Source organism: Tyto alba, unplaced genomic scaffold (assembly GCF_018691265.1).
Source record: "Tyto alba isolate M040663 unplaced genomic scaffold, T.alba_DEE_v4.0 Super-Scaffold_12, whole genome shotgun sequence".
In the NCBI taxonomy this organism is placed as follows: Eukaryota; Metazoa; Chordata; class Aves; order Strigiformes; family Tytonidae; genus Tyto; species Tyto alba.
The window spans coordinates 662,981-682,346 of record NW_024881274.1 but is presented as its reverse complement, the minus strand read 5'-3'; the positions used below and the strand labels follow the sequence as shown (position 1 = coordinate 682,346).

Below are 19,366 nucleotides of genomic sequence, written 5' to 3'. Positions count from 1 at the left end.
CGGAGCCCGGGCGAGCCCCCGAGCGGCGCCGGCGCAGGGCTCAGCCCCGGGGCGGAGCTGGCGGCGGCGGAGAGGAGCGGAGGCGGCGGAGAGGAGGCGCGGCGGGCGGAGCAGAGAGCCGGGGCTGGCGGGGGGCAGCGAGGCGCGGGCGGCGGAGCGGCGGGATGCGGCGGGGCCGGGGCGCAGGGCTGGCGGGGCTGGCCGCGGTGCTCCTGGGTGCGCGGGGATGGGGGGCGCCGGGGGGGCTGGGGCTGGGGCCGGGCTGCTCCCAGAGAGCCCAGCGGTAACTCTTCCCTCTCCTTATTCATCGCCTATTTCCCCCTCTGCCATCCCTCGGCCCCCTCTCCAACCCCCCCAATCCCCTCTTCTCAGCCTCCCTCTTTTACCACCATCTCTGCTGTTACAAGCACGCTTTTCCAGGCACCCGCTCCTTCTCTCGTGCATTCTGCATTCGTCTTCTGAATACAACCGATTCTCCTTCGCTGTATTAGCCTCTCTCTCCCCCTGGGTCATCTTCAGCCATCTACACACTCATTTTTTGACGCATCTCTCCGTGCCTCTAGCATCCCTCACCCCTTCCTCTACTCCGAGACTCCCTCTCTCATCTCTCCCTCTGCTTCCTTCATTGCTGTAGGCACAAGTTTCCTTTCCTGCATCAGAGTATACATGGGCTCATCACCCTGCTCTTCAGCATTCATTCTTCTGAATTCAACCCTTCACCTTTCACTGTAACACACTGAACTTTCTTGTCTCCTCTGCCTCTCACCATCCATCCATCCATGCACCTTGCCTTCATTCCATCTCTCCATGCATCTGCCTCAGTTTCCCTGCCCACCCTCCACACGCCCATACCGGGGTTGCCCTCCATCCCTGCCGATGAGCACATTGTCCCCGTATGTTCTGGTCCAGCTCTGTCTCACTGCCACTCTTACCAACGAGTTCTCCCTCTAAGGAGAGGGTGAAGGAGCCATCAGAGCTGGGTGATCTTTGGAGACCTTTACACTTTCCTTCTGTTTTCTCGGCAGTGGCTGTGGGCAGAGCCCAGGTGCAGCAGGAGCCGTCGGCAGAGACCACCGAGGGCACCGGCATCAGCATCAACTGCTCGCACCCCAACATGCAGCTCACGATTCATTTACTGGTACCGTCAGCTCCCGGGCCGGGGCCCAGCACTCCTTGTTGGCCTTAAAGGCAGCAAGGATGTGCGGGAGCCGCCGGGGCGGCTGTCGGTGGCGGCAGACCGCCGGTCCAGCGCCCTGTGGCTCGCCCGGCCCCGGCGCAGGGACGCGGCGGTGTATTACTGCGCCCGAGGAGACACGGGGAGAGGAGCCGGGGCTGCGGCCGGGCACGAACCGCCGCGGGCGGGGCCGGGCGGGGGGGGCGGGGGCGGGGCCGGGGGCGGGGACAGCCCCGGGCGGGGCCGCCAGGGGGCGCTGCCGCTCCACCCGCCGGGGCCGCCTCGCCCCGCCGGCCCCGCCCGGCCCCGCCCGGCCCCGCCCGGCCCCGGGCCCCGGCAATTTCGGGCCCATCAAATCCGAGCGGGAGAAGGGGAGCTGAACCCCAAACCTTGCGAGCCCTTCCCCCCGCCCTGCCCTTCTTCTCAGGCCCAGCTCCGCTCCCCAATTCTCTGCCTCCTCCCAACGAGTGGCCCAGGGGGATGGCAAAGCGGGGTTGGCTCCCGTTCCTCCCCCGTTGTCTCTGCGGCTCCTTCCTCCTCACGCCCTTCCCCTGCTGCGCCCTGGGGTCCCTCCCATGGGAGACAGTCCTCGTGGAACATTTGGGAGCCGGCAGGTCCCACCTCTACCCGACATTGGCACAGCTTCTGGCATTTTCTCACAGCAGCCACACCTGCAGCCCCTCTTCTACCAAAACCTTTCCCTATAAGCCCGATAGAGCACCCTGACCACAGCCTCAAGGGATGCCAGGTTCCTCCCTCATTAGTGAGTCGGCAACAGATTTGCTGCGTTGCCCAAGGAGCTGGAAGGAGGCCTCTGGGAAGGGACTGTGGGCTCCGGCCGCTCCCCATGGAGCCCTGTGTGGCTCGAGGAGCTGCCAGAGCAGTTCCAAGCCCATGGTCAGGGGCTTCCGAGGCACAGAGGGAAGGCTCAGCCGCGCTCCCTGCCCCAGCTGGACTTCATCACTGGGTTTGCAGGGAACTGCTGGCAGGTGCACAAACAAGGCAGAGCCACAGGCGTGGCCAGGCCAGCACACGGATCAGACACGTGTTCACACGCAATCAGCTGCTCTCATCCCTGCCTCCATCTGTCTTCCCATACTCGCTCCCAAACAAGCTGCCTTGATCCTTCCCTCTGCTTGTCTGTGCTCCTTCCCCTCAGCATCCCATGTCTGCACAACCCCCAGATACTTTTCCAGTGGAGCATGTAAGAAGTCTAAACCTCATGCACTCAGAAACAAGTTCATAATGTGATATTCTGCTCTCACCCTACAGGGTTCAGTCATTGCTACACAAAGAGGATGACTGTGATGCCTGAAGGGATGGGGAGGAGATGTCTGTGAAGCAGAGGGTTGTGCTGGATGTCTTCGTGCCCAACAGGGGTGACTCTGGGTGGATGTTCACTGCAGGAGCTCTTCCCACTGCTGGTTCCCTTGAAGAGCATCAGCCATGGCCCCAGAGAAGGGAGAGAGAAATGCCTCTGGGGATAGGGAGTCAGACTCCTGCTTCCTGGTGCCTTTGCATGTTCCTGGTTCTGCATCCCTTCAGACTCTACCAGGGAACAAGGAGTACATTGGGGGCTGCAGAGGGTCTGTCTCCAACCCCGAGAGAGGCGGGTGCAGGTCCCTGTCTCTGGCTGGGCACTGGATGGCAGAAGTTCACCATGGACACTCCTGCCTTTCTTCTTGGGCTGGTTGTGATCCCCAGGAGGAAGAAAAATCAGGAAAACAGCCTGCAGCTCCTATTCCCTGACCAAAGTCCCTTTGATCTCCTCCTTCAGGCTCCTGCCTGAACTTTCAGGTTCCCCATGGCCCCTTTGGCAATGAGACCTGGAGCTGAGAGGCAGCACTTCTATACCAGGATATGTGTGTCTGAGGGGGTGCTCCAGCACCTTCTGACTTGGAGGGCTGTCAGAAACCCAACTGTGGCCTGGCCACCCAAAGATGAAAATCCCAATTCTAAAAAACCTTCCTGTGGCACTCGCAAGTCTGGAACACAGTACGTGTCAGAATTTTAGGTCTTTCCTTGGGCTGGGCATTTCAACAACCTCAACTTCTCTTCCTCCAGAGCCTCCTCATGGCAGAGGGGTGCAGTCCCAAGGGTGCCTGACTGAGCAGAGTCTCTTCTTCATTCCGTACTGTCAGGTATTTACACACGCTGGCAAGTTCCCCCTCGAGCCTTCTCTTCCCCAGGCTGACCACTGCCAGCCCTCTCAGCCTGTCCTCATAGGAACGATGCTGCGGTCCTGCAGCATTTTGCTGGGCTCATTCAGATCTCTTTCTTGGACTGAGGAGCCCAGAACTGGAGCCAGCACTCCAGAGGTGGCCTCAGCAGCGCTGAGTAGAGAGGAAGAGTCAGGTCCCTTGTCGTGCCGGTGATGTTCCTCCTGCTGCGGCCCAGGATGCTGTTGGCCTTCCTTGCCACGAGGCTTCATTGCCACAGCCGACTCGGGAACAATCCTGAGCTGCTGCAACTGAGCGGGACCCAGCCGGGAGTGTTCAGGAGAAGGATCCCAGGTGCTTGTCGTGCTCTTCCTCTTCCCTCGGTGGCCACCAACAATCCCTGTTGGAGGAGGGGGCTCTTGGCAGGAGACATGGCTGTTCCCGTGGCTTTCCCTGCTGGCCAAGAGACACCCAAGGGAGGCAAATGTCCTCCTAGCCCTGCCTCTGGGGATCAGTGACAGCCTCAACTTGTGAGCGGGACCCATCAACCAGACCCCGGACCAGATTCCCTGTTGAATCTCTCGAGCTGTCCTCTGCTTCTCAGGTCTCTCCTCCAGCTCTGGGCACTCACCAGTGCTTGGCCGTGGGGGTGCCCCTGTGTCCCTGAGTCCCTGGGGGTTCTGTGCCCAACAGAAACCTGCTAGTGGCTGCAGTTCTGGGCTGGGCATTTCTGGGATCTAGTTTGTCCCTCTGTGCACACGTCTCTTGCTATGCTCGGTCTGTCTTGGAAAGCAAAGAGCTGTCCCTGGAGTGGGGAAGCTGTGGGGGAGGCTGACAAGAGCAGCCATGGTGGCAGGCCAACATGTTCCAATTCCTGGAGTGGTGTCAGCTCAGTAAGCCGTGACAGTGGCTGTTGGCAGTGAGGTCTTCTGAGGTGAGAAAGAAAGCTCAGCCTCTGGCCCTGGGGAAAAATACCTCTGCGAGGTACTGAAAGGTGGATGAGAAGTCCATTTCGTGCTGGATGGGGAAAGAATGATAAGATTTGGATCCCACCTGGAGGTGGCCTTCAGGTCTGTCCTCATGCTCAGCTGTACACAAAGGCCTGTGAGGGTGTATGCAGGACCTGGTAGGAAATGCAGGACATCAGGGAGAGCAAAGAATAAATATGTTGGAATAGGGAGCGTGGACGAGCTCCTTCCAGAATGACATTTCAAGTGACCTGAGTGTATTTTTACACTCACCTTCCATCGGAAACTGAGCACGCATTCAACCTGTCTTTCCCGTTTCCTTCATTTTGTAACTTCTCAGGCGTCCTGGAAAGTGAAAGCCATGGCTTAGTGTTGCTGCAGGTGTCGCAGGGAGACACTTCAAAGACTGAGCTCACCATGGGGTTTCCCCCCAGAGCCTGGACTCAGGGACCCAGTGTTCTCTGGGGACAGGAGCCTTTCAGCATGGTGAGGAACTGGCTCACCTGAGGAACTTCACCAGAGGTCACTGTCAGGGCGGGTGGAAGGTCAGAGCGGATGGTTCACTGAGGCTGTCTGACCAAGTGCCCTCTGCTTGCACAGGGGAGGACGGGCAAAAGGGAAAGTGATAAAGGAGGCACCCGGTGAGCCCAGTCTCTGCGTAAGTGATGAGGGAGAGGAGGAGGGAGGGCAGAGCTCTTCAGCCTCTGCTCGATGGGCCATCAGGGAACTGCAGGTGAAGCTTTGAAGCGGGTCAGCCTGAGTTTTAGAAAGGAAAAGATATGACAAGTGTGAGAGGAGGATTTGGGATGTTTGAGGCAGGTTCTGAAGTTCTGTGGGACACACAGAAATGTACTTGCTCACACACACCAGCAGACACTGACGCTCACAAGTGCATTTGCAAAAGCACACACAAATGCAAACACCCGGGAAACAAATCCTCCCACGGGCGCAGACAGAGCAGATGCACAGGAGGAAGCAGAGCCTCTCCCCGTGCTCTGAGAACCAGGACTCCAGCAGCCAGCTCTCTGCCTCGGTGCCCCCGACAGCTTCAGGCAAGCCCTTGGCAGCCCGGTGCTGAGAAGGGAAATGAGGCGCCGGCCATCCCTGTTAGACTGGACGGCAGCAGAGGGCTTTCGGGCCTTTGTGGCTTGGACAGAAGTAGTTCAACGGTTTGTGTTCTGATGACAGGAGAGTGAGAAGGTGTGCCGGGGCCAAGCTGCATGGTCTTTTTTGGAAATTCAGTCTGTTCTTGAGAGACAAAGTCAAAGCTAGAGCCCATCCCTAGCGCTGCCGCCCCAGGGCTTCTCCACCTTCAAATCAAAATAATCCCCGAGTGAGTCTGACAAGAGCCAGCCCGTCCCTGGGGATGAGCGTAGGGCGGTTGTGGAGGTCTGGGACCAGTTCCAGTTCAGCAGAGGGAGAGGTGCCGCCCTGCCACGCTCACATGGCAGCAAAGGGTTGTGTGTCTGGGCTGCGCCAGATGCCCTGCAGCTGCAAATGCTGAGGCTGGGACACCGGAGAGGAAGCTGGCCCTAGAAAGTTGCCTGAAGAAATCAACACCCGCTCTTCAACAGACAACGAATATTAATTAGCAGGTGGCATCAGTAGGAGATTTCAAGCTGCTTGAGTGCAGGCCTATCCCCCTTACAGCCCTCACCCTGGAATGGCAGAAGGTGTTTTTTGCAGGAGCAACCCGTGTCACTGCTGGAGGAGAGAAGAGCAGAGCACAGGCATTTCGGGCGTGCTAAGAACAAGCGTTTTCTCCTCCCCGGTTCATTCTTTGTTCCCCTTGCAGAGTCATTTCCGGCAGCTCGGCTCTCTCGCGGCTCTTGGTGGGGACGTGGAGGGGGTTTGTTTCTCTCCCACTTGCAGGAGGATGGGTCTCAGCACGCACCTCGAGTATCTCATCCTGGCTGCATGCCTGGGGAAACCACTGGGTAAGCATTGGCTTTGACTGTCCCCAGGCCTCCTCTTCTCCCCCGGACACCCCCCCCCTGCACAGCTCTCTGCAGGGAGCTGCTCTTCAACTCTGGGCAAACGTTGGGAAGCATCAGATCACAAGGGTGGCTTTGCACCGGCTTTCTCAAGGTGCTCTTACTGCTGGCAAGCACAGGCTGAGACCGAGAAGAAACAGCTGCTCTCCCGATCATCTCGGACCCCTGCCCTTCCTTTCTCTTGCCAGCTGCCCAGCTCTCTGCCTCTCTCTGCTGACCTGGCTGGGCTCAGTGTTTCACAGACGGATCACTGCAGAAGCTCTCCTCTCTCTGCACTACACATTGTCTGCCTTTGCAGCCCAAGGGCGCAGGACTTTTGAAAGCTGATGCAGGGACATGAAAGCTCCCTCATCCCACTCCTGTTCTCAGGATGTCCCAGTCTCTCTCCTGGCTGGCACATGCCAGGCAGCATGCCCTGGCTATCCATTCCTCCTGCGTGTCTGCGCTGCCAGGGCTTCCTTTTCCCTTCCTGGACCACGGAGCCTTTTGAGAGGACAGGCAATGGGGAAGAGGATGCAACATCTTGCAGGAGTTCCCTGGTGCCTCACCCTGCTGGGGGTGTTTGGACCCAGCACAGGAGGGCCAGGCACTACAGGCTCTTCCCTGGAGACTGCGGCAGCAGGAGAGTCAGGATGGAAGACCGGGGTGAAAGCACAGCTCTCTCTGGGGGTATCCCTGTGGGAAGTAATGGGCATTATTGTGCTGTGGAATCCACGCTGAGCTGAGGTCTCAGACCTCCTGCCCAAAGACCCTCAACAGTTTGCTGTTCCCACCCACGGGGCTCTGGCTGAGAGAAGGCCACGAGGAGCCTTCTCATCTGACACTTTGCATCCCCTCTCGTTTTGCATTTGGGAGACTTTCCCTGCACAGTCACTGACCTTTGATTTCTTCCAGGCACCGTGGGGCAGACCACCGTCACCCAGCAAGAAGGGCAAGTCACGCTGAAGCAGAGAGACACCTTCCAAACCACCTGCACATACAGGTCTCTAACTTTATGCCCTGCTCTGGTACCAGCAGAGGAAAGGCCAAGGCCCCCAGCTGGTCTCCTACCAGGCAGCAGCTGGCTCCAAGCAGAGCGGCCGTTTCACCACGTTGCTGAACACCGCAGGGAAATCCAGTGTCCTGAAGCTGGAGGAAGTTGAGGTCTCTGACAGTGCCTTGTACCTCTGTGCTGTGCAAGACACTCCGGTGCAGGGAGCTTCCTTGGCTGTGCAAGAACCCAGGGGAGGGAGGGGATGTGTCTGCAAGGCTGAGTTAGATTATTTTACGTCCTTTAACAAGTGAAGGCAAACTGAGGCTCATCCTCATCTTTTAAGGGAATCATAACCCCCCCCCCCTATATTTTTAACTTCAAAAGCAGGCACCCACATATTAGCAGCTGCCTGTATTGCTGTTATTATTGATGCTCTATTCAGGACAGTAGCTGTTAAAGGGGGATATTGCTTTTCAATCTCCAGTAATCAACAGTTAGCTACCACCAACCATCCATCTTACGGTCCGGCCAAACTAGAAAATTATAAATGTAATAGATGCAATTTAGGATCTCTTTTCTCAAGATCACTAATTACCACTAAATACCCCATTTAACAATTGTTAGCTATGAATATTGAGAAACACGCTTATCTTAAAATTATAATAATAAAAGAACAACCTGAAAAAAACTTGCATAAGACACCCTTGTCCCAGCACCTTCAAAACTCCACCCCCACCATCCTGTAAACACCGCTGTTTCCCTAATAACACAAACCCCAATATATTTCCCTTATAAGGTCTTAATGCCACCTCCACAGCTCTCATCCTCCTTTTCCCCTGATAACCAAACCTACGCTTGCACTATGGGATATTTTTCCATAACCCCATCGCACCTAGTATATTTATAAACTTCCTTGATAATCTCAATCTTAACTCAGTAGTTTATTGACTATTTAAAACACTAATTTCGGCCCCTGAAACAATTCAAAATTAGAAACTTATCTGTCTGGGACCCACAAGAATATGTCTATAAAGCTCCTTACCAACAAACCATCAATAAAAACTCACATGCGAAGTGGGCGGCCCAAACCCCAAACAGCAGCTTCTAGTTTTTAACTTCTTAGTTCCCCTCCTCATGTCACAAAAGGGTTACAGTTCCCTTCCCCAGGGAGGGAGCAGGATTCCTGCCATTTCCCTTTGTCCTCCAATTTCCCCTCCAGCAATTCCACCAGTTTCTGAATGTTATCTCTGGATTGCCCAGGTAACATTGCTGGGGTGCCCCCAATGCCAACCCTCCTGCCAAGGACCATTCCTTCCCAAATCATAAGATGGGCTGGACCTATCCCGGGCAGGTCAGGCCCCCTACCAGGAGGCTGCTCGGGGTGGACTTTCCCACTACATTTCTGAAACTTCCCATTTCTGACCACGCCAGCACCCGGCTCAGTCCATCCCGTCTCACAGACCCCAAAACCCCATCACAGAGCATTTCTGCCCACATTAGTACACATACAGGGGGTCGGAGGGCTTGGCTGGTCAGACCAACAGCTCTTTGCACCCTTTCCCTCAGGGACTGCACAGGTGCCTTTAAAACATGCGGGACCCTCTAATAAGAGGTCTGTGGTGGCTGGGGTCCACCGGCGCGGCAAGCGATATTCCGTACCGCCGCCTCTCTCTTTCTTGGAACAATTCTACCCTCAAGCAATCAATTGCCAGTTCTTTCCCAAAGTTCTCTTTCTTCACCACTACAAAAATATCCTGCCTGAATCCAACAGTACCTAAGGTGGCGCACATATGCCCTTTACTTCCACCATCCCCAAAACTACCATGCCGCGATTGAGAGACGGGACGCAGCTTGATGCAAGCAAAGTGTCCCCCAGATGAGAGCTTTCCACTCCTCCTCTGCTCAGTTATTTGACTGGTCTATAGAGATGCTTACAGGTAAGAAGAAAAAAAAATTGCTGCCTCTTAAAAAATAAATCTATCGGCATTGTGCTCTAGAAGAGACAAGGTCAATGTACTCTGATCCTCTGTATTCACAGGACTCATAACTAGGAGCCCCTTACCACAGAATAATCTCAGACCCGAACCTCTAAGCAGGGCAGGAATTCTCAGCAGCAAATAAGGAAAGAGTAGTTATTGACAGACTGCTTCCCTAATGTGGCAATAGACAGAAGATGAGCTCTCAGTTGCTGGAAAAAAATCTTTTCCCCCATCTTCCTGTCAGAAGAACAGCTTTCTGAGCTAGTATCTTGTAAAATTCCTATTTCCTAGAGATTAGAGAATTTAGAAAAGTGCTGCTGGTTATTTTAGGTACAGCTGCAATCAACGTGTTTCTGAGCTCTAGGCTCTTGTTCAGAAAAAGTTCTCCTATAACTTGTGCCTACGACCAGTCCCAGTCTGATCTGCTAAACCTGAGCAGCAAAGGAGGTATATGAACTTTAAGTAGAATCAGCATCATCCATGAAAACACAGAAGCCAAGAACCTTCACCGAGACAAATACCTTATCAAAAAAGACACTCAGCACTAGAGAACTAGTATCTTCTCACTAATGCTAAACAGTTAAAGTGTAAAATCTGTAAGAAAACACCTGAAGTTTACTTCTTGCCTTTTTTGCTTCTTGAAGTGCTGGGGGGAGGGGGGTGAGGGGCACGCAGCAGAGAACGGAATTAATCACTTCACTCTTTCAGTAGTAAGCCATTATATGAAGGCAGTATTGGAGAAAAATTTAAAACCAGGAAAAAAATCTGAAAACTTAAGTGATTCTGAAAGCTTTCCTCAGCTTCCCAAACTGTAAAACGCCTAAACAGCGACATTTGTCCACACCTCAAGGTGTATTTCCAGTCTGTTCCCAGCTGTTCAGCTTCTAGTCACAGACACACAACAGAGGGAAGGATCATGGGAAGCAGGCAAACCCACACATAGGGTAGGCTTCTCATATAGCTCCTACTGCAGTATACTCACACAGCATGAACAAATCAATCAGGAATTGTTACATCTTGTACATGGAGAGGCGATAACTAAAGTGCAACAAGATGAAACTAAAGGAAGATTTTGAATTAAGGAAACATCTCCTGTGCAACCTGTTTTCCTGAAGACTCCATACCCCTCAAAGAAGTGATTCATAATAAACCACTTGGGAAATGGGGATAGACATGAGCAACAATCCATCCTTGGCTTCAGGTGACAAGCTAAGAGTGTTCTTTCTCCTCTAGTATTACAAAACTTACTCATGTAAAAAACACTGTCTTGCCCTGCCCACTACTGGCGATACAGTATGCTAACAGAGCAAAAGTAGAGAAATTTGGTCAACAGTTAAAAGCTGCCTTCTCCATCAGCACAGAGACAAGTGATACGTTACTTCTAGTTGATGCAGTTATGCAAAAAACCCCCAAAATAAGGTAGCACAAACCTTAGAATTCTAACATATCCTTGTGGATAAACACCACCACTAGACTGTGAGGTACAAGTGTGTGAGGAACCAGCAACTGCAGCTGCAAGTTATTGCTACCTGCTGTCTCCCAGTGCAAGTTTTTCCTATTTCTGCATTCTCTTGCCATCTCCGAGTTACGAAGGGACTCCAGGGTGAACTATTCTGAAGCCTCACAAACACGGTGGCCACCAGAACACATTTGACGACATTTTAACCCCTTCCAAATTATTTACACGGCTGGCTTTGAGACTTACTTTCAACTTCAGGTCTAGTCCCGGTCTAGTATCGCACAGACAAAACTCTGTAGGGTCAAGAACTAGCAATGCCTGTGCTGCGTCTGTTCTCACAGGAAACCTGAATTAAAACAAGCGAAGTAATATACAGAGCTCAGCCTAGGCTGCATTCCACCAAGGGCATAATAAAGACATTAGTCACAACTTCTCCAATTCACTAATGCTTTTCTAATATTCCCCATGGCTACTTAGAGACATTCAGACAAATGAAACTTAAGCTGCAAGTCACAACTGAAAAGTGTGCACTGAAGGCCAGTGTTAGGAACACTGAGGGCCATCCCTGATCAGGCAGCTCCACTTCTATTCTCAAGTGCACAAGGACAGTTCCCTTTCACAGACAACCGAGGCAGATATACTGAAAAACTCATTTGTTAAACCAAGTATTTCTGAGGGGAGGCAAGGTCACTGCTGCCCTGCCTCAGAGAAGGAGAAAGATTCACTGAGAGATTAAAACAAAAGGGTTACAAAATAAAGGCAAGAGCTGAAGTTTGCCGGTAATGAAATGCATTCTCCCGTCCTGTATGAACAGGAAACAGTCTCTGTCGGGTGTTAAAGAAGGTCCTAGGAGGAGATACCCCCCTGCTTTTTTCTGCTGCCAGAGGAGAGAAAGATGCTGCTATTGGTCAGCAGGAATCTCTCTGTCTGCATCCAGTTTGCTCGTGTCTCCTGGGGAAGGGGTACGCGGTGCATGGTGAGAAACAGGAGGGATCCCATGAGCTACGATCCCTTCCACTACTGGCGGTTCTGGTAGCCCAGGCGTGGCTACTCCCACTACTCCTGGAGGAAACCTGTAAGCTGCAGCTCCACTGAGTTCTGGGTGGACAGTTGCAGGATCAATACTGGACCACTGAGCTGCTAACAGCAGGTACTCCTTATTAACACAGTTCCTCAAAGCATCAGGTATGTGACCTGTAATAGCTCTGCGGATCTCTTTAGCTGCACCTGCTCTGGATTCAATGGAAGCCTGCTCACTGTACCAGGCGGTGTGAGGGGTACAGATCCCATTGGGTGCATCTTTTAAGGGCCCCTGAGCAAAGCTGAAAGGCTCAGACTCATGTACGGCCAATGCTGTTCCTCTGATTCTCCCCTCTTTCAAGGCTTGTGCTGAGGCTTTCTCATCTACCAGCCCTCCGCGGGCTGTGTTCACTAAGAAGCAGCCCTGGCGCATCTGTTTAATAGTGAAGTCATTGATGAGGTGATGGTTATGTTCGTTCAGGCTGCGGTGCAATGTGATGCAATCGCTGTGCATTAGTAGATCCTGCAGGGTTCCTACTCGTTGTAAACCCAAGGATCGCTCCACTCCATCCGGCAGATAGGGATCATAGAAAATCACGTTGAAGCCAAAGGACTTGGCTCGCACAGCCACTGCCTGTCCAACTCGGCCTAGTCCAATGATGCCCAAAGTCTCCCCACGGATACGCACATGGCCTCCAGCCACCTCTCGAATCTGTTCTACACTTGATGCTCAATTCCCTTCCCCCACAGCCTGATGTAGCCAAGTAACACGGCTTGGGACACAGGAGTGGCTACTCGGCAGAAGTAGCCTACCTGCTTCTCTTGCACCGAGGCTTCCCCGGGCACCCACCAATGGGTGCTGTTAGAGAGAACAGCTCTCGACAAGCAATAGGATTGCTCCTGATATTTCTTTTCTGGTCCAAGTAGACCAAGGAGGGAAAATCCCTGTTGTCTTTGCATCTAGGAATTGGCTGAACTTGAGCCTGCAATGTCAGACTCTTCAGACACATGAAGCAGCATCTGGTAGCTTACAGAGAGTGAGGTGGAGAATGAGCCCAGGGAGAGAGCTGATGAAGTGAGGCAGATGGACATGGACTCAGGCAAAGCTGAAATACCTTTCTGGCTTTACGGATCACGTGCAGGGGGCGTTTGTGGTGCAGTTGCCACCAGAAACGACCATCGAGGTAGGGCACAAAAACACCCAGGAATTTTCCTCCAAAGGCCTGTGTCAAGAGCAAACAGTCCCCCTGGGGAGAGGCACCTTTCAGCTTCTTGCTGTAGCTTGGACCGTGCTGTAGACAGAAGTTCTAGGTCAGAGAGCTGGGAAGGCAGGGGATGGCTGGTGGCCTTTGGCTGAAGGTGAGCAGTGGGCGCTCGTGGCAAGGCAGGCCAACTGCTCTCTCACATCTGCTGGCAAAAGGCTAGGCAGCACACCCAGAGAAGGGCTCCTTCTCCTCCAGTTGGCACTGGTGAGACCATGCCTGGGGTGCTGTGCTCAGTGTGGGTCTCCTGGCTATGTAGGAAAGGTATGGCCATGTGGAGTGGGTCCAGGGGAATCCCCCAATGCTCTCAGATGCACTGAGAGACCCCGAGGGAATGGAGCCGTAGGCAAAGAAGGCTCAAGGGAGGCCTTATGGGTATCTGCAACTACGCGCTCTGGGGATGTGGAAAACATGGAGCCAGGCTCTTCTCAGAAGTGCGCAGCGGCAGGACAAGAGGTAACAGACACAGTTTGGAACCTGCAACATTCTCGTTAGACATTGGAAACATTTTATTTGAAACTTTCTCTTGACCTTGAAAATCCACAGGTACTGGAACGTACTGTCCACAGATGTTGGGCGCGTTCTGGCTTTGGCAGCTTTCAAGACTTGACTGGTCACAGCCCTCACCAGCTTGATCTAAGGAGACCCGTTCTGAATAGGAACTTGGAACGGATGAGCTGCAGAGCTCCTGTCAAGACTAAATTCTGCCACGGAAAGAGAAAAAACTGTCTGGCTGATTTTTTTTAAATCTAAATATCTTCTTCTATAAGTAAGGAGAGGACACGTGGAGATTCTACTGGTTTTGAGGAAACGGAGAATGGAAGGGTTATGGTCAACTGGAAAGGCTGGTTGATTGCTTTAGGGTGAGCTTTTCAGAACTGGTTTATGAGTTGGGATTAACAGTATGGCAAGAAACTTCATTTATTGGTTCCGGAGATAGCTTTTTGAGATGAAAGAGAAATTCCACCATGCCGGGGGGGTGGAATTAGTGGGACAGTTGGTGTCTGCAGGGTCTGGGCTTGTTGACTGTTATGTTCGTGAGAGCTGCAGCCTTGGGGTGTGCTGAGAGGAGGTTGGGGCTAGACCCTGTGCAGGAGCCAGGAGAGGGCAACCCAGGCAAGGGCTTGAGGATGGAAGGAGAGAAGACACGGGATCGGGGAAGAGACTGCCAAGATGTTGCACAGGAGGATGTGTCAGAGAGGTTGGTGACCAGGTGCAGGCCTATCCCCCTTACAGCCCTCACCCTGGAATGGCAGAAGGTGTTTTTTGCAGGAGCAACCCGTGTCACTGCTGGAGGAGAGAAGAGCAGAGCACAGGCATTTCGGGCGTGCTAAGAACAAGCGTTTTCTCCTCCCCGGTTCATTCTTTGTTCCCCTTGCAGAGTCATTTCCGGCAGCTCGGCTCTCTCGCGGCTCTTGGTGGGGACGTGGAGGGGGTTTGTTTCTCTCCCACTTGCAGGAGGATGGGTCTCAGCACGCACCTCGAGTATCTCATCCTGGCTGCATGCCTGGGGAAACCACTGGGTAAGCATTGGCTTTGACTGTCCCCAGGCCTCCTCTTCTCCCCCGGACACCCTCCCCCCCTGCACAGCTCTCTGCAGGGAGCTGCTCTTCAACTCTGGGCAAACGTTGGGAAGCATCAGATCACAAGGGTGGCTTTGCACCGGCTTTCTCAAGGTGCTCTTACTGCTGGCAAGCACAGGCTGAGACCGAGAAGAAACAGCTGCTCTCCCGATCATCTCGGACCCCTGCCCTTCCTTTTCTCTTGCCAGCTGCCCAGCTCTCTGCCTCTCTCTGCTGACCTGGCTGGGCTCAGTGTTTCACAGACGGATCACTGCAGAAGCTCTCCTCTCTCTGCACTACACATTGTCTGCCTTTGCAGCCCAAGGGCGCAGGACTTTTGAAAGCTGATGCAGGGACATGAAAGCTCCCTCATCCCACTCCTGTTCTCAGGATGTCCCAGTCTCTCTCCTGGCTGGCACATGCCAGGCAGCATGCCCTGGCTATCCATTCCTCCTGCGTGTCTGCGCTGCCAGGGCTTCCTTTTCCCTTCCTGGACCACGGAGCCTTTTGAGAGGACAGGCAATGGGGAAGAGGATGCAACATCTTGCAGGAGTTCCCTGGTGCCTCACCCTGCTGGGGGTGTTTTGGACCCAGCACAGGAGGGCCAGGCACTACAGGCTCTTCCCTGGAGACTGCGGCAGCAGGAGAGTCAGGATGGAAGACCGGGGTGAAAGCACAGCTCTCTCTGGGGGTATCCCTGTGGGAAGTAATGGGCATTATTGTGCTGTGGAATCCACGCTGAGCTGAGGTCTCAGACCTCCTGCCCAAAGACCCTCAACAGTTTGCTGTTCCCACCCACGGGGCTCTGGCTGTAGAGAAGGCCACGAGGAGCCTTCTCATCTGACACTTTGCATCCCCTCTCGTTTTGCATTTGGGAGACTTTCCCTGCACAGTCACTGACCTTTGATTTCTTCCAGGCACCGTGGGGCAGACCACCGTCACCCAGCAAGAAGGGCAAGTCACGCTGAAGCAGAGAGACACCTTCCAAACCACCTGCACCTTCATACACTTTAATGCCCTGCTCTGGTACCAGCAGAGGAAAGGCCAAGGCCCCCAGCTGGTCTCCTACCAGGCAGCAGCTGGCTCCAAGCAGAGCGGCCGTTTCACCACGTTGCTGAACACCGCAGGGAAATCCAGTGTCCTGAAGCTGGAGGAAGTTGAGGTCTCTGACAGTGCCTTGTACCTCTGTGCTGTGCAAGACACCCGGTGCAGGGAGCTTCCTTGGCTGTGCAAGAACCCAGGGGAGGGAGGGGATGTGTCTGCAAGGCTGAGTTAGATTATTTTACGTCCTTTAACAAGTAAAGGCAAACTGAGGCTCATCCTCATCTTTTAAGGGAATCATAACCCCCCCCCCCTATATTTTTAACTTGAAGCAGGCACCCACACATTAGCAGCTGCCTGTATTGCTGTTATTATTGATGCTCTATTCAGGACAGTAGCTGTTAAAGGGGGGATATTGCTATTCAATCTCCAGTAATCAACAGTTAGCTACCACCAACCATCCATCTTACGGTCCGGCCAAACTAGAAAATTATAAATGTAATAGATGCAATTTAGGATCTCTTTTCTCAAGATCACTAATTACCACTAAATACCCCATTTAACAATTGTTAGCTATGAATATTGAGAAACACGGCTTACCTTAAAATTATAATAATAAAAGAACAACCTGAAAAAAACTTGCATAAGACACCCTTGTCCCAGCACCTTCAAAACTCCACCCACCGCCATCCTGTAAACACCGCTGTTTACCTAATAACACAAACCCCAATATATTTCCCTTATAAGGTCTTAATGCCACCTCCACAGCTCTCATCCTTTTTCCCCTGATAACCAAACCTACGCTTGCACTATGGGACATTTTTCCATAACCCCATCGCACCTATTATATTTATAAACTTCCTTGATAATCTCAATCTTAACTCAGTAGTTTATTGACTATTTAAAACACTAATTTTGGTCCCTGAAAAAAATTCCTTCCCAAATCATAAGATCAGCTGGAACCTATCCCAGGGCAGGTCAGGCCCCCTACCAGGAGGCTGCTCGGGGTGGACTTTCCCACTACATTTCTGAAACTTCCCATTTCTGACCACGCCAGCACCCGGCTCAGTCCATCCCATCTCACAGACCCCAAAACCCCATCACAGAGCATTTCTGCCCACATTAGTACACATACAAGGGGGTCGGAGGGCTTGGCTGGTCAGATCAACAGCTCTTTGCACCCTTTCCCTCAGGGACTGCACAGGTGCCTTTAAAACATGCGGGACCCTCTAATAAGAGGTCTGTGGTGGCTGGGGTCCACCGGCGCGGCAAGCGATATTCCGTACCGCCGCCTCTCTCTTTCTTGGAACAATTCTACCCTCAAGCAATCAATTGCCAGTTCTTTCCCAAAGTTCTCTTTCTTCACCACTACAAAATAATCTCCTGCCTGAATCCAACAGGTACCTAAGGTGGCGCACATATGCCCTTTACTTCCACCATCCCAAAAACTACCACGGCTCTGTTCTCACATTCTCACAAACACCCAGAAACTAAACCTCTTCTCCTTCCCCTGTTATACATTTGGGAGACAGAAGACACAACAATACAATAACTCCTCTATCGACCTCCTGCCGACTATGCCAATTGTTGCAGAAACTCTCAAGTAAAGAATAAAAAATAAAGGTTTTTTTGTGCACAATTAATCAGCACTCCCCAAACATACAAACAGCAGGTTCAAATGGCCGTGAGAGTCAAACAAACTATCGCCACACAATCTCCCAGGGTTTAAGGGCAACCCAAATCACTCAGTCACTCACCTAATAAAAGAAAAGGACTCTCCACATCAAGGAACACCTTAGGGCAGCGTCCCAACCCACAGGAATGCCAAGGAGTTTCCTTGGGCCCAGTCCCAGCCCAAGGCGAGAGGCCTTACCTGCAGGACGCTGCTCTGGTCCGCACCAGCTCAAAAAGGCTCCCCCAGGGGACTCCATTTCTACCCGAGCCCAATCTGACCTGTGGTCAATCCCAGCCCCTCTTGGCCGAGGAGCCCAACTGCCGTAAAGCCCTGAGAACAAGGGCACAGGGGAAGTTCAACAGCCAGGGAGCCACATTGTCATCGGGCGGGGGCACCTGCCACAGCCTCTGCTCCCCTCTGCAAGGGGAGGCAATAGAGAGGCAGAAGGATAAAAGGAGGTACCTGGCCCCAAGCAGGGGCTGGTGGGTGCACTGGTCGGGATCAGCCCTGTGCCTGGGCCCACAGCCCCCCTGCCTTCTTAGCAAATCCTTTCCTAACCGTCCTGCTGTGCAGCTTCCCTCCCTCTCCCGTGTGTGGGTGCTGCAAGGTCTGAGTGCCAGGAACTGGAGGGAGCGGGGTGACAGAGTGAGCTGGGTGCCAGGAACTGGGGGACCAACCAGTGCTTACTGGGATTTCAGACCTGGCTGCCGCCCACTGGAGACGGGTCACAGGGCCTTTCTCTCTTTGGGCCAGCAGCTGGAGGGACTGATGGCTGAGCGGTGTGCTTGTGACTCCAGAGGGTGTAAGGGGGGGTGTGTTTTCCCTGGGAACTCTGTGGCACAGGCGGACTGGAGACAGCCAGGCAAGGGGCCACTCTGCATGATGAAGAGGCTGCAGTGACTCTCGGGTGCTGATCCCAGCTGAGAGAGCTGGGACTGTTCAGCACAGAGAAGTCTCAGGGGAGCTCTCATCACCGCCCACAAACATCCGAAGGGAGGATGTGAAGAAGGTGGAGCCAGGCTCTTCCCTGTGGTGTTCTAGGACAGGACAAGAGGCAATGGGCACAAAGTGAAACGCAGGAGGGTCCCTCTGAACACCAGCGAAACCTTTTTCACTGTGAGGGTGAGGGAGCACTGGCATTTGTAGGAGGGACCTCGTCCAGAGGGCGAGACCGGAGTTAGACCTCACACCAATGGGACGAAAGATGTACTCATTTATTTACCCGCATAGCCCCAAGATATACAGAGCCAGATGGTCACAGCTCTATGCTTTACAATCTATTGGCTAAAGGCCCTTATCACGCCCCAGGAAGCGTTGTGATAGGTCTGCATCGTTAGTACAGGGGTATAAACTAAATCTAATTTGCGGTTAGTGTATCCAGGCAATCAACAGGAAGAACACTAGTTGACTTCCTCATTCTTGCCCTTCCAGGTGACCTCAAGGGTAGGATTAACACTGGGCAGTTTTCTGCTCAGAGACCCAGTCTGGATTGTCCAAACCCTGTAGGATCAGTGCATGACCCTAATCCCCAAAAAATCCTACCACAGCACGGGATGCCCGGTGAGATTGTGGAGTTTCCATCCCCGGAGGTGCTCAAAATCGACCTGGATGTGGCCCTTTTGCAACCAGGTCAGGCTCACTCTTCCAGAGGCAGGTTTTGGACGCGCTGACTTCCACTGGTGCCTTCCAAATTCAACAGTTCTGTCTTTTGGTAAGAGAAGACATGACAGGCTGCTAAGAGAACTGGCCTTCTCCATCCTTCAAAAGAGAAGTCTAAGAGACACCTTTCTGATGCTTCTAACACTGAGCCATAATTCCCTCTTGATGAAGGACATGGGTGTGGGGATTTCCGTTCCTCCACCTGTACATTTTCGTCGAGACATTTGGATTTCTGTATAGGAAAAAGTATCTGAGACTATAGTGGCTGCCAAGGGACTGTCGTGCTTGGAGCTCAAAGGGCAAGTGAGCACCATGCAGCAGCTAACTTCCCCCTTTCCCCTCAGCGCTGAGAAGGAGAAAATAAGCCATGCTGGGGATTTGAGATAAGACAGGGAGGGGCAAATCACCCATTACAGTCACGGGCAAAAGACAGACTCTGTC

General features: G+C 53.0%; 2 protein-coding genes, 1 pseudogene and 1 gene segment (V, D, J or C); 3 read left to right on the top strand and 1 right to left on the bottom strand.

Moving 5' to 3' along the window:
- Positions 1-164: 164 nt before the first annotated feature.
- LOC122152782 lies at positions 165-2,489 on the top strand (annotated as a pseudogene).
- Positions 2,490-5,948: 3,459 nt separating this feature from the next.
- LOC122152822 lies at positions 5,949-7,650 on the top strand. The gene is given in 3 exon segments (XM_042787182.1): positions 5,949-6,238; positions 7,190-7,286; positions 7,288-7,650. Coding segments are annotated over 3 exon segments (663 nt in total). The 5' UTR covers positions 5,949-5,964; the 3' UTR covers positions 7,580-7,650.
- A 3,599-nt stretch (positions 7,651-11,249) lies between these two features.
- LOC122152781 (C-terminal-binding protein 2-like) lies at positions 11,250-12,906 on the bottom strand. The gene is given in 2 exon segments (XM_042787088.1): positions 11,250-12,499; positions 12,863-12,906. Coding segments are annotated over 2 exon segments (936 nt in total). The 3' UTR covers positions 11,250-11,607.
- A 1,315-nt stretch (positions 12,907-14,221) lies between these two features.
- LOC122152780 lies at positions 14,222-15,826 on the top strand. The segment is given in 2 exon segments: positions 14,222-14,511; positions 15,468-15,826. Coding segments are annotated over 2 exon segments (633 nt in total).
- The last annotated feature ends 3,540 nt before the right edge of the window (positions 15,827-19,366 follow it).